Here is a 14,982-nt window from a genome sequence, read left to right as displayed (position 1 = left end):
TCAAGTGGGCCTTAGGAAGCATTAGTAACAACAAAGCTAGCGGAGATGACAGTATTCCAGCTGAGCTATTTAAAATCCTAAAAGATGATGCTGTTAAAGTGCTGCATTCAATATGCCAACAAATTTGGAACACTCAGCAATGGCCGCAAGACTGGAAAAGGTCAGTTTACATTCCAATTCCAAAGAAGGGCAACGCCAAAGAGTGTTCAAACTACCGCACAATTGCACTCATTTCACATGCCAGCAAGGTGATGCTCAAAATCCTACAAGCTAGGCTTCAGCAGTATGCGAACCGAGAACTACCGGAAGTACAAGCTGGGTTTCGAAGAGGCAGAGGAACTAGAGATCAAATCGCCAACATTCGCTGTATCATGGAGAAAGCAAGAGAATTCCAGAAAAACGTCTATTTCTGCTTCATTGACTACGCTAAAGCCTTTGATTGTGTGGATCACAACAAACTGTGGCAAATTCTGAAAGTGATGGGAGTACCAGACCACCTTACCTGTCTCCTGAGAAACCTGTACGAGGGTCAAGAAGCAACAGTAAGAACCGGACATGGAACAACCGAGTGGTTCAAAATTGGGAAAGGAGTACGACAAGGCTGCATATTGTCACCCTGCTTATTTAACTTATATGCAGAGTACATCATGAGAAATGCCGGGTTGGATGAATCAGAGGTCGGAATTAAGATTGCCGGGAGAATTATCAACAACCTCCGATATGCAGATGATACCACCCTAATGGCAGAAAGTGAAGAGGATCTAAAGAGCCTCTTGTTGAGGGTGAAAGAGGAAAGTGCAAAAGCTGGTTTGAAACTCAACATTAAAAAAACGAAGATCATGGCATCTGGCCCTATCACTTCCTGGCATATAGAAGGGGAAGAAATGGAAGCAGTGACAGATTTTACTTTCTTGGGCTCCAAGATCACCGCAGACGGTGACTGTAGCCATGAAATTAAAAGACGCTTGCTCCTTGGGAGGAAAGCTATGGCAAACCTAGACAGCATAGTAAGAAGCAGAGACATCACCTTGCCAACAAAGGTCCGTCTAATCAAAGCTATGGTTTTCCCAGTAGTAACGTATGGCTGTGAGAGCTGGACTATAAGGAAGGCTGAGTGCCGAAGAATTGATGCTTTCGAACTGTGGTGCTGGAGAAGACTCTTACGAGTCCCCTGGACTGCAAGGAGGTCCAATCAGTCCATCCTAAAGGAAATCAACCGTGAGTGCTCATTGGAAGGACAGATACTGAAGCTGAAGCTCAAATATTTTGGCCACCTAATGCGAAGAGAAAACTCTCTGGAAAAGACCCTGATGCTGGGAAAGACTGAAGGCAAAAGGAGAAGGGGACGGCAGAGGATGAGATGGCTAGATAGCATCACCAATGCAATGAATATGAACCTGAGCACACTCCGGGAGAGTGCGCAGGACAGGAAGGCCTGGCGTGCTATGGTCCATGGGGTCACGAAGAGTCGGACACGACTGAACGACTGAACAACAACAACCAGAACTAGAGCTTGCACAAACATTCTTTTAACACAAATTTATTCCTATTTTCCCCACGCTTTCTTGATTTCAGCAGCCTATTTTAGCTGGGGGTGGGGAGGGCTTTTTGTTGTTGCTATTGTTAAACCATTGGGAGTTGGAAACTCCTGGTGACTTACTCCAAATCACCTAGAAATCTACCAGTAGATCCCAATCTGCCCACTCCTGCTCTAGTCATCTCCTACCTTGACTACCACACTTCTTTTCTTTGGTCTTCCCGTCACACCTCAGCCCTCTCACCTCTATCAGAAACCCCATTGCCAAAGTCTTTCACCAGTTTCTACCGTCAGAAGCCTTTCACCAGTTTCTACCGTTAGACGCCATGGCCCCTCCTCATCAAATTCCATCACTTATCTTTAAAGTTCTTTGTGTTCCATTTAGTTAGGTGCTATGTAATGGCAATACATTGTTAAAGTACCCTTAGGGTCTTTGCAAGGGAGGAGGAGAACACTATATCTAGTTGGTGCCACCTTCCGCAACCCCTTGGCTCTGCCTATCATTAGCTTCCCTGCCCTTCACCCCACCAGCCCCAATGGACACCAGCTGTCCCTGGACAGAGACCTGCCTAATTTTGTTTATGAAATTCTGTAAAGCCTCATGCATAACCTAAAAGAATAAATAACAAAACAAACCAAGATGGAGTGCAGAAATCTTGTTAAATTGTAGGTACCTGGGCAATGGGAATCATTGCCCAAGTATCCTAGTTGCCATAGCAGCTTTTGATGAAATTCTAAAATGCAAGTGTTCTATAGCCAGATGACGGATGATTAATTCTTTTTGTTATGACAGCCAGAAGATTTTCACTGCTGAGGACAAATGCCATAAACAAAAGGGCATGACTGGAACATCAGTTCAGAGAACTTTTAAAGCTCTGCAGAGGATAAATTTATTTAGCCCAGAAAAACATTTTCTGTTACCTTAAATGACTCCACATTTCTGATGCAAGCAATTTTCAGTATTCCATTAATACTAGTGAAGACAGAATCATGTGAAAGACAAGTTAATTTCATGGCTGGCTGAGTGAGATTTTTAAATGTTATTTTAATGAGCAAGGTTTGGTATGAGAATCTGTGAAATAGGTTGGAAGTAAATTTAAACATTAACTGCGGACACTGGAGGTTTTAAACAGAAATTTACCTTATTTAGGCTGCAATTCTATACAAACGTCTTCGGGAATACACTGCTAGAATTCAGTGGGGCTTACTTCTGAGTAGACTTGCATAGGATTGTATCTTAAAAGCTGTTAGTAAAGGTGTATGTGTCTTGATTTTGAAGCAATTAGTTTCAAAGGTGGCTACTGATGCAGATGAGAAAAAGGAAGGACACAAACATTTTCTTTATTAATTACATTTCTGTAGTAGCTAATAGACAAAGCTCTCTAGGCGGTTCACAAAACAGATCTTAAAACCACAAAATAAAATAACATAATAAAACCTAACATAAAACCCTACAATAATTAAGAAGAGCTACAGAATAAAATCTGAATAGAAGAAAGTTAAAGTGCTTTGGCCCAATTCCAAGATGCTAAAAACATCAGGCTGATTTCTTCCAAATATTGGAAGATACTGTCATGGAAAAGGTTTGCCTAACATGCCATGCAGCAAACTCCACTTGAAATGGGGGTGGGGGGAGGTTGCTAGGGTGCTTTCAATAGCAGGTTGTCATGTGGCATGAGGGTTTACTCTTCAAAGAAGGGTTTTGAAAAATCCCACTAATCATGCCCAAGCCTCTGGGCGCAATTCTTTGGATCCCAAGCAGCATATTTTTTTTAGGTGTCAGTGCCAGTAATTTCACTGGAGTGTACTTCCAAATCAAGCCTGCTTAGAATTTCATTTTCTAGCGTGTTTTTAAAGCCGTTACTTGTTTTCTTTCTTATGACCTTTTAAGAACCAGAAAGCATTATAATCTGAATGAGCCTATTAAAATAACTAGTTACAAACAATAATGGGGGGAAATACAGGCCGGATAAAACCGTATTAGTGTGGACTACAGTGATCAACGAGAAGAATGAGAAAGCAACTCCTTAATGGGATAGTACGTTTTCTTCATCTATTTTAAATGCTTCATCTTTAAATGCTTCATGCCTTGAGGCAAGTTGTAAAATCTGGAAGCAGAACACACACACACACACACCAAAAGTAGTATGAGAACTTAAGAAGAGTCCTGCTGGATGAGACCAAGGGTCCATCTAGCCAAGCATCCTCCTTCCTGCAGTGGCCAACCACATGTCTCTGGGAAGCCTATAAGCAGGGCTGTTGCTCCCCAAGTATTAAAATATTGAAATGAAACCAACCAGAATCACCCCCAAAACTCACAAAATCCAATATCTTTAAAATGGAAAAATACCACTTGCATTGCTAGCATGGGGATGTGCGGCTGAGGTGTGGAGCATCATGGAGGACATAGCGATTGGATTAGTTCTAGAGGATGGTGGCTGATTAACTTACTGCACATGAGTCACAATGCCTAGCAGGGCCCTTGCCTCTGGAAAGTGGAAAACTTCTTCTGAAGGAAGTTTGTAGCCCCTTGACTCAGTGCTGCACCAAATACTGACCAAAGCTTATGTCATGTGCCTTGTTTACTTGTTTGTATAAGCACCAAAGTTGCCTATTGTTCTGGGTCCAGTCCCTAGGGGCCACATTGGCAACTCTTGACTGCACCACACCTTGGTATTCTGGTAATAAACACCTGCTCAAACAAAAGTTGGTGTCTGTTCTCTGGCCAAGCCTGGCAGAAGGGTAAAATTCTGCAATATCCTTCATCAAGATATCATACTTACTCAAAAATAACTGAAAAAGACCTTGGGTGCTATTTTGCTGAAAGCCAGCAGACATGTTACAGCAGACAAGGGGACGCCACTAAAACAGGGGCACAGAACCTCAGACCCAGGGGCCAAATGTAGCCCTTCTCAAGTCCAAATTTGGCTCTCTGTGGGTCCCCAGGTGGCCACACCTTCTTTCCCCTGACCCCACACCCGTTTCCCTCAACCTCTGATCATTTGGTGGTTTCCCGGCTTTTCTGCAGTTTTTTCCATATTCTAAAAGTCTGACATGCCTCTCCTAAGGCTTAACCGCTAGCAGTAAGAGCTTAAACTAAAATATGCTGGTATTTTTGGCCCAGCCCCTTTCGCCTTCGGCCCCACCCACCACTGGAATGCAGCCCCCGAAAACTTCTAAATGGAATTTGGACCTTGGGATGAAAGAGGTTTTGCACTTCAGCACTAAAAACTGCCTCCCCTGTTCCCCCCCGCCCCCCGGGATGTGTCAGCCATCAGAAAATGGAAGTTTACAATGTAGTGGAGGAAAGAAAGTTGTGAGGCCAGTACTTGCAATTGACAACCTCCAACCCACTAGGGGGTGATTTTTTTTATTTTATTTTTTACAATAATCAGTCACTAACAGCAACACTTATAGTGTCTGGCTCATACATAGCACAACCAGAAAGAACATACTGCTGATTTGAGAATGCATGAGAGAGGAAGAAGTGTCTTGGGTATGTGGAGTTCAAGTTGACTCATACCTTGAACTGATACACAATGGGAACCACCACTGGAAACCATGGAGCACCAGAGATGAGCTGTCGTGCTTGTCAACAGCTAAAGTATCTGAAAAACCTTTGAAGACTGTCCCCACAAACACTTGCCAGTGACCAAGCGGCTCAGGTACTTACAACCATGCTAATACAGATGCAATGTTTGCACAAACCACTTCTTCCACATCATGGTTGTATATGCAGCTGCCATGGTTTGTAGCAGCAGCACTTTTCGGTCTGCCAGGATCATGCAGGTTTGCAGAGGTCATAGTACCCACATGGAAGCTCTGTTCTGTTCTCTTTTCTGTTCCACACAAAAAGTTCCTTTGTATGAACCCTGCCTAGCCAAAAGCTTGGAAACAGTCCTGTACACAACCAAGGTATGTGAATGGGGGCTTCTGGCAAGAACCAGTCAAGCCTCAAGTTTTCAATGACATGAATAAAGGCTGACAGGCCAGAATCTGGAAGAATGGGTCACAGGTTTGTTTAACAGGTAGAATCTTCAGTTCAACCGGTGAAAAGTGTTTCTTGTTGCCACAGTAACCCAAACATCCAAAGAAAGAAGAAGTGTACTGCACCTCTGGCACCAAGCTGGAGTTTATAATGTAGAGAAAGCAGATTGGGATAAAAATATTTGTCCCATTACACCGGGGTGGACAACTTGTGACCCTTCAGATGTTTTGGCCTACAACTTCCATCATGCCTCACCAGTGGACATGCTGGCTAGGGCTGACAAGAGTTGTAGGCGAAAACTTCTGGACGGTCAAAGGTTACCTACGCCTGCATTACACAGTTCTCCTCCCCAAAGGATAAAAAATATTAAATCTGTATAGCACATATAATACTTAAATCGTCTGTATAGCACATTTGAAGTGTTCAACTTGAACCCTCCCTTTCCTTACCACTTCCCTGTATTGCAAAGTGACAGTACTAGATAGCAGTTCTTTCACAAGTTCTATTGCCTTTGACAAATATAACAACCGTGTTATTGACCGTGTTATTTCTGCCAAGATGAGCTGCCACAACATAGTGAACTAGTTGTTGTGGTGTAGAGCCCATAAATTTCCAAATAGACTGAAGGGGGGTCCTGCCTAGTTATTTTGAAGTGGAAACAAACCTTCCAAAGAGCACAGGCTTGTGAATCCCCAGTGTAAACAAGCTTGCTAGAGTTATATTTTCATTGACTTGTATAGATTAATGTTCTTACTCTTGTAATGGCTGCGAGAGGCAAGTACTCACTTCTCATGAAAAAGAATACACACCCACACAGTGTATTATCCTTTACAACAGGAAACTATTCCATATTCTCTCCATCATTCCCTTGGGCCACTCCTCAGTTTCTCTTTCTTTATGTGGCTTTTATAATACCTTGCCTTATTTCTTTACTGCACTAATCTCCTCTCTTCACCAGGGTTTCGTGTTCTTTTCTTACTAATAGTCTGACTTGACTAATTTTCTGACTAATAGCGAACCTTATCTTCCATTTCTGATACCGAAGCATTCTTTAAATGGGTTTCAATTATTAATGAGGTCATACAAAGACCACCACTAAAATCTCTGCTGCAGATATCCATCAAGCTGAACAGTTTGAAAAACTTACAATTACAGCTTCTCATGAAGGAGGAATCTGGTATCATGTCAGACACAGTGACCCAATTCCACCGTCTCACCAGGTGACATGAGATGTATGAAGCTTAGTCTGAGGCAACATGGGCCTAGGATTCCACCCCTTCCCCTTCTTTTATAAAGAATAATATCTATGGAAGGAGTCACTGAAAGTTCAATTTTCTGGATCCTTAACTGATCTCAGAAACTCAGCTGTGCTCATGAACAAACACTTAAAGCCAAACTGTGAGTGGCTTTATGTGAGTGGCTGTGAGCATCATCACCATAGTGCTTCCGCATATAATGCTTAACAATACTTGGCATTTATATAGCGCTTAAGAGGGTTCAAAGTGCTGAACATACATTATGTTGCTATTCTCATAGTCCTCCAAGGTAGGTGATTATTAACATCTCCTAATTGCAGATTGGGGGGTGAAGGGTGTTAGAGAGAGTGGAGTGTGTGTGCGTTTTATAAACACATCTATAAAAGCATGGCTTCGGTCCCTGGTTCACACTGGGCTTCCAGTGCACGGTGCGCTCCTGTCTTCTAGGGGGCATGCCCATAACGTGGATCAGCATGGCCAAGAGACAATGAAGGCAATGCAATGCCTCCACAGAAGGCCAAAAAGAAAAGAAAAGCAGGTCTTCTCCTTGCACAGGTCTATATAGTGTAACTATGACACCAGCTATCAAAATCTATGTCCTCACACCCACCAGGCTTTACAAGCGAAGCCTCTTGAGAAGGTAATGGTGCAGCTGACCATGTTACCACATTATTTTATTTTTTCCAGAAAAGGCACAAAACTTCCCTATCGTTGCTCACTCATTTTGTTCTCATGCAGTATGTAGCGAACACAAACACAGCAGGCAGTATGCCATACTGCATCCATGCGCAAATTACAACTCCTCTTTTTATATGTCATAGCCTCTTCAACCACAGACTGAGGCTTTAAGAAACTGACCCCTATCTGTGAATCATCTCCAAAATATGAACCAAGCAGGGCAGGAAAGAAACACGTCCAACTGAAGTAAGTGTTCCAGGAAAAAAGAAAGAACCTTTTCTTACAGGAGACAATGAGCGTATATAGCCAGCTCTGCCCTGCATCTGGCTATCAATCACATCGATAAGAACCTAGGAATCTAGCTGGCTCAGACTGAAGGCCCATCTTTTACTGCAGTCTTCCAGATGTGTAGGACTAGAACTCTAATCATCCCCAGCCAGCACAGCCTGCTCTCTGGGAATGATGGGAGTTGTAGATACATCTGGATGGTGCCAGGTTGGGGAAGGCTGTTCTACTCCAACCACATGTGTCTGGGAACCCCCAGACACGGCATGAAGCCAAGAGCTCTACCCAGCTGCTGCCCCCACTTCCAGCAACTGATATTCACTGGTATACTGCCTCTGAACATGGAGATGCCTAATAGCCATTGACAGATCTATCCTCCATGGATTTGCCCAGCATCCCTTTAAAGTCATCTATGTTAGTGGCCATCATCACACCTGGTATCAGTGAATTCTAGATATTACAGGTTGTGTGAAGATATACTTTCTTTGTCTGCCCTGAATCTATTGCCCTTCAATTTCACTGAGTGACCAATAGTATCAGGAGAGGATTCAACCCGAACTGGATGCTTCACAGCTTGCTCGCTTCCCCCCAGGGTTGAGTTTAAAAGCTGCTCTGCCATCTTTTTTACATTAAGCGCCAGCAGTCTGGTTCCATTCTGGTTCAAGTACAGCCTATCCCTTTTGTACAGACCCATATGTCCCAAAACATTCCCCAGTGCCTAACGAATCTAACCCCCTTCTCACTACTCCACCACCTCATCCACATATGCCTTGTCTAGCTGACCGTGTACATGGAGCAGCTAGCATTTCAGAGAAAGCTACCTTGGAGGTCTTGGCTTTCAACCTCTTAGCTAACAACCTAAACTTGGATTCCAGGGCCTCACAACTGCATTTCCCCCGTCATTGGTACTGAAATACAACACAACACCAGCACTATCTCCAAAGCATGACATCCACAACCTTCACACCAGGCAGGCTACATGCCCATCACAAACCCTGCTGTCTATGTCTCTGATGATCGAATCTTTTACTACCACAAGCCCCTCATCTCCACACTGCAAGAGGATATCTGCTCATCCCCCAAGGAATGAGTCTCTTGTAAGGAATCATTCCTCTCTTCCTTGCAATGACACCCTCCTTCCCTGAGACCCACATTCTCTGTGACCACAGGGAAGCTGTCACCGAGGGATTGGGGAGCTGCTATCAGGTCTCTGAAGGTCTCATCATGAACCCTCTGTCTCTCTCACCTTGAGAACATACCCATAACTTCTGTCGAGCAGACAGATAGTCATACATTTGTCATTCAGTGAAATACACTGGATAACCCACAAACTCCCTGTTTGCTTTCTACCTGCATAGCTGCTTCTTTTATTGTTATTATTGGGTTTGTTTACCTGAAAACCCAAGTTATTTACAAGGAGAGAGTGAGGAAAGGTTGACTGCTCTGACCTTGTCACCGTACTGCTAAACCTGTACAGGTGCTTAACTTGTGTGGGTACTTCACTTCTTTTTACCTTGATACTTTGTCACTGGGGCTCTCCCTCACGCTCTGTGACTCAGGCTCCCTCTCAAGCCAGTTTACTTTTATAGCCCTGGCTAGCTTCCTGCAATTGCTGCTCCAGCCAATTAGATTAGAAGGCCTCATTTAAAATAAATAAGGGAGCATGTAGCTCAACTTCTGGTCTGCACTAGCCTCCGATGCAAGGAAATCTATGTCAATTTAGTCCGTTGGGAATCAAGATTTTTTATTAGGGGAGGACAATGGTAAGGGATTAACTCTCTTCTCTTTAGCCAGTTACAAGTCTATAAGAGGACTCGCCCTCTTATCACATGACCACTAACTTAATTCAAGAGTCTTTGATGAAGCACTTTGTTAAAAGCTTAATGGACAAGTATATAAAGTCTGCTGGATCACCCCTATAAACATCCTTATTGATACTCCCAAAGAACTCCAGAAGGCCAGTGGCGGAGGCCTTTTCTTCGAAGTATTTAATAATGCCCACTTCGGGGTGCAATCCTATGAGTTGTGGCCTCAATGACTGTAATCCCCCAACTTGGAGGCTTATGATCATGCTATGCAGGGTGGGAGGAGCAGCGGAGGCAATCGTCGCCTCCCTGTCCTCCCCCCCCCCTGCATTTTTCGCTAGAAGAGCTGTTTTGTGCTTTGGAGGGGGAGGAAATGAGGCTGGTAAGGCCTCAGCATAACTCGTATCCTGGCCTCTTCAGTCTCCTCCCCTCCCCGCCCACCTTCTCCCCTTCTCCAGGGTCAAGCCCCTAACCTTGGAGAGCAGCCAGCATGGTTCTTTCTGCACCGGCTGCAAGGCAGAGGGGGGTTGGTGCTCCAATTCCCCCCTCCAAGGCCGGAGCACTGTCTCCGACTTCAGATCGGGGAATCTGAAATATCCTATGGCCCCTCAGACACTGTCTAGGAGCCATAAGATTGCTCCCTTAAGCAACGCTTTTCACCATTTTACACATCTGGGCCCAGTGTGAGGCTAACAGATCTGTAATTGCCTGGATCCATCTGAATCCCCGTTTAAAAATTGGTGATAACATTGGCTACCTTCCAATCCTATGATAAGGAGTGGAAGTTGTATGTTTTTGTTAGAAAATAAATAATTTCATATTTGAATACTTTAGCAGTGCTCAAAGGGCTAGATGCGTCTGATCTTGTAAGCTAAGCAGGGTTGGCCCTGATTAGTACTTGGATGGGAGACTGCCTGGGAATCAGGCTTCCTGCATTGAGCAGGGGGTTGGACTCGATCATCTTGTAGGCCCCTTCCAACCTATGATTCTATGTCTATGCCATCTAAACCGGGTAAATTATTTTTTTAATTTGTTGGCAAGCTACTGAACATCTAATCTTGTCCATTTGACTTAGTTTTTTCAGTATCCCCTGCTTAGCAGAGATGGAACAACCATTGCTCAGCTGAACTCGAAAACCTTTAAGGTCCCTTCTTTCTATGAATATTTCATATACTGAAGACAGGTTGCAATGAATCCATTCACCTTCTCTGCAATCTCTCTAGCCTCCTTCATTAATCCTTTCACACCTTTGTAGTCCAGGGGCCTAATTACCTATCTGCCTGGTTTCTCACATACTGAAATAAGTTATTGTCTGTCTTAATGTTTTTAGAAATATGTTCCTCATTTTTAACATGCCTTATTTTAAGTCTACATTTTTTCCAGAGTTTGTGCTCCTTTTTATTCTCCTCATTTGGGCAAGCTTTCTATTAAAGGAACACTTCTTGCATATGATACTTTATAATGATTAACCATTCTGGGATCCTCTTGGAATTGTTTCCTAATATGGGGTATACATTCAATCGAAGCTTCCATTATTATGATTTAAAATAATTTCCAAGCACCAGGCTGTTCTGAGTTCACTTTTAAAAAAAAAAACTTTAAAAATAATTTATGTGGTTTATAAACCAAGCAGATGTTCGGGAAAGGCCTTTAAATAACCTCTCTTTTGTTGTCCACTGTAATTTATTTGGCATCCAGGGTGCCAAATGTGATATCACGAGCAAATAGGCTTGGTCCCCTCCTCTATTTTAGCCATATTATCCTTAAATTTGCTTTACAGAAAAGAAAAACAAACTTCCCACTATTAAAAGCAGAATTATTTTTCTCAAGTTCAGCATAACTCAAATCACTCCATTTTATCTGGAATAAAGTTGGATAGGTTTTGGAATAAAACATATCTTAGTTTGAGATGGACAAATCAGTCTATTTCCAGTCTGTGTCGGTTTTAAAATGTTCAGCCATAAGGCCCTTCTATCCAATTTCTACCTCAGTCTGCAAAAATTGTTTAGACTTTACAAAATTTTGCATTTGTTTTCATATGCAATTTCCCCTAATATATGCTGTTTTGTTCCAAACTTTCCTTATTTTATGTATTTCTGCATGCAATGTTTGAGCTGTGAACTGTATCGCGAAATTTAAAAAAGTGTGCAGTCTGAAAGACAACTGTGTTCCAATCCCCATATTAAGTCCAGGAAGTATGAATTAGGTTGGTTTGCTTAAAAATAGGGACCAAAGTTCTCTCCCTCCCTAATCTTAGTTTTAATGATAATGGCTCCATTTAGTCAACCCAATGGGGCTGACTTCTGAATAGACACGAATAGGACTGCAGCCTAAGGAAACCAGTATCCCCGTGAAACATGTAATCAAAAAACTTAGGTTGCAATCCTAATTTTCTTTAGACAGAAAAGAGTCCTACAATTCTCAGTATGCCTCAGCAATCATGGCTGGCTAGACAGACGAAAGTCCTACAACTCCCAGCCTCCCTCCCTCTAGCCAGCCATGATTGCTGAGGCATACTGAGAATTGAGAATCTTTTTTGTCTAAAGATGCACAGGATTGCAACCTAAGTCTTTTGATTACATGTTTCACGGGGATACTGGTTTCCTTAGGCTGCAATCCTATTTGTGTCTATTCAGAAGTCAGCCCCATTGGGTTCAACAGGACTTCCTCCTGGGTAAGCATGGATATGATTGTGGCCTTAAACATTTAAAGATAGAACCAGCTCCTTGAGCCTCTTGTCCAAGAGATTTAAGACTCTGCTTATGTGCTCTGTTCAATTAGGACTATGGTGCCTCAAGGCTTAAATAACGATTGTCTGAAAGAAGTCTGAATCTACTAAAAAGTATTTTATGTTAACATCAGCTACTCCTGATCACAAACATTAACAATAAGGGTTCACAACACAGCTTCAAGCATCAAGTCTTACACAGCACTCCTGTAATGAGGGAGCACTTGCGATGCAAGGCTGATTCTAGAATCAAGTCTGAAACATTGCCACATTTTTGGATATGCTACTGCCTGGAGGGGGGAGGGATGACACATTTTCTTGCTCAACAGAGTGTGCCGAAAAACAAGTGAGCTCATAGATTTTGCCAGTCACCAAAACGGTTTGGACATGCACTAGCCATTACATTCTAGATGCAAGCATAAATTTGTTGAGCTTCCCAGGTATCATTACCTTATGGGAAAAAGACCACCCACCTCCCCACCTACAAAATAACCTTCCAGTTCTTGACCTATTCCCCCCTGAAAAATGCACTACAGAATCGGAATAGTTGAAAGACTGAGAGAGGCCAGCAGTGAATTAAAAAATGAATTCTGATTAGAAATTAAAACAATTATTTGGCATTAGATGATGAAGACAGATGTGCAGAAGCTAGCATTTCATCTCTGCAAATTAGATCACCAATGATGCATCACGGATCACCTGATGCGTAAGTTCCGTACTGGATGTGTCATACACTGCCTATATTTGGGTCCATGCCAAATAAGAGCACAAGAGCAGTTTTTTTTTTTTCAATTTAAACTCCAACATTTCTCCGGACATACAGTGCTAAAATAAAAATCCAGGTAAAGAAAAAAAAGGTAACATGAAATTATACACAATGCATTTTTGAGCTGCAGAACATTCAAGCCCTTTCCCTGCTTAAACACCACTCCATCCTTAAAACCAGAGGCATCTTCCATGAGTAAAATAAGATATTTTCCTTTCCGTGGTTTCAGGGGAATTGTGAAGGAAGGTCTAGTCACAATATACCAATGAAGCCACTTTCATATCAGCTTTAAAGTATAGCAGCTGCTGCTCTAGGGGAGCTATTAAATCCCATAGTGGGGAAAGAAGAGCAACCAGAGGGCTAATTCACATCCCCAAGAGACTAGAAAGCCGCTTCATTAAACACACAGTAGCCAAGACCCTTCCCCAGCAACGCTATCCATAAATAACAAGCAGCACATGCATGTCTAGGGCACTCCACTGGGAAAAGGGGAGAGACTGCAAGATTTAAAGGCACAGAGAGCAATAAGGGAGTCTACCAACGGAGGAAAGCAGCAGTATACAGGTGCAGCGTCCGTGGGAAAAGGGGTGATGATGATGCAACCCACGGGGGCACATACAAACAAGGCGGCAATTAAATAAGATGAAATTAATGGTGCAGCTAATCAAGGAAGGGACTGCGTTCTCGCGGTGGGGAGGGAAGCATACGGCAATACTGGGTGGGGAGAAGGCTTGTGCAGGCGCACCGCTAGATTCCTCCCACTGAAACTGTACCCCCGTTTCCCTGGAGAGAGAACGCAGCCCCTTTGCCTTCTCGTGATCCATAATCATTTCCCCCTTTTACAGCATGCAAAATGTGTTTCACCATTCTGACCTCACTCATCCAAGAGACGGATCTGATGGTAAAAGTCGTGAAAGAGGGGGAAGAGAGGGTGGTGTGTATGGGGGGGGGGTAGAAGGAGGAAGGAAGGAAGGAAGGGGATCTGGGGTTGCTGCGAACTCTGCGAGAAAAACAAGGAGACCGTGGACACAAATTGGGGCAATGTAGCGCTGCAACTCTCGAGCATTCCCAGAGAAACGGCGGGCTCTCTCTCGCTCTCTGCAAACCACGCATTCATCCAGTCGAGGGGCATGCTGCGACAAACCGCCCGAGAGCTCAAAAGGTTGCAACAAGCCATCGACGCGAGGCTGTAACCGCGCAAATCTTCCGTGTGCATTAACGATGCGAGCGCAAGGCTACCAAGCGGGCTACTCCCGATGAATGCAGAGGGAAGCACGTTGCTAAGTCATAAACCAGAAGCAAACGGGCATGGTTTCTTGGAGGAGGAGGAGGAGGAGGAGGTGGGAGCAGGGGGCGCATTGCAAGCGCCGTGGGCATCTAAGCCAACCTTAGCCCATCTTAGAATAGACCCACTGAAATGAATGGGGCTGAAGTTGGACGAACACTGCATACAACCCTATGGATGCAAGCCCTCCAGTGGGGGAGAAATGGGGCACGATGCAATAGGAAAGCGTTGGCGGGGCTGTTCCAACAGGGCGCGTTTGGGTCTAAGCTGCAAATGTTTGCACGCTGCGCGGCGCGAAAGGAAGAGACGTACCTGGCGCAGCCACGGAGGAGGGAAGAGGTGCCCCCGGCGGCGCGGCTCGCTGCTGCTGCGGAGAGCGCCTGCCTAGGCTCCGGTCGGCGGCGGCGCCCGGCCGGCCCTTCAGCCACAGCACCAGCAGCAGCCAAAGCGACGCGGCGGCCAGCCGCCCCGGGAGCGAGGAGGACGGCCGCAAGCGCCCGCAAGTCCCCGCCATGGCGACCAGCCAGGGGGCAGCGGAGGCATATTGCGGGTGAGGAAGAGCGGCCGAGAGGAGGGAGCGCGCAGGCTCCCGGCGGCCGCTGAGGAGCCGCCGCGGCGAGAGCGGGTCTCTCTGAAGCCCGCGCGCGCGCGCCC

At 44.5% G+C, this 14,982-nt stretch overlaps 1 protein-coding gene across 1 annotated transcript in view; it reads right to left on the bottom strand.

Moving 5' to 3' along the window:
* Positions 1–14,982, bottom strand: part of FAM171B (family with sequence similarity 171 member B) — a 59,101-nt gene extending 44,119 nt beyond the window's left edge. The window contains exon 1 of the mRNA XM_084815606.1: positions 14,641–14,982. Within this exon, the coding sequence (XP_084671732.1) occupies positions 14,641–14,842 (202 nt within the window). The 5' untranslated portion in view covers positions 14,843–14,982. The remainder of the gene's footprint in view (positions 1–14,640) is intronic.

This window comes from Heloderma suspectum, chromosome 1 (genome assembly GCF_057233095.1).
Source record: "Heloderma suspectum isolate Gila_16-S chromosome 1, 16-S_ref, whole genome shotgun sequence".
Taxonomy (NCBI): Eukaryota; Metazoa; Chordata; class Lepidosauria; order Squamata; family Helodermatidae; genus Heloderma; species Heloderma suspectum.
This window is presented reverse-complemented; position numbering and strand designations above follow the sequence as displayed.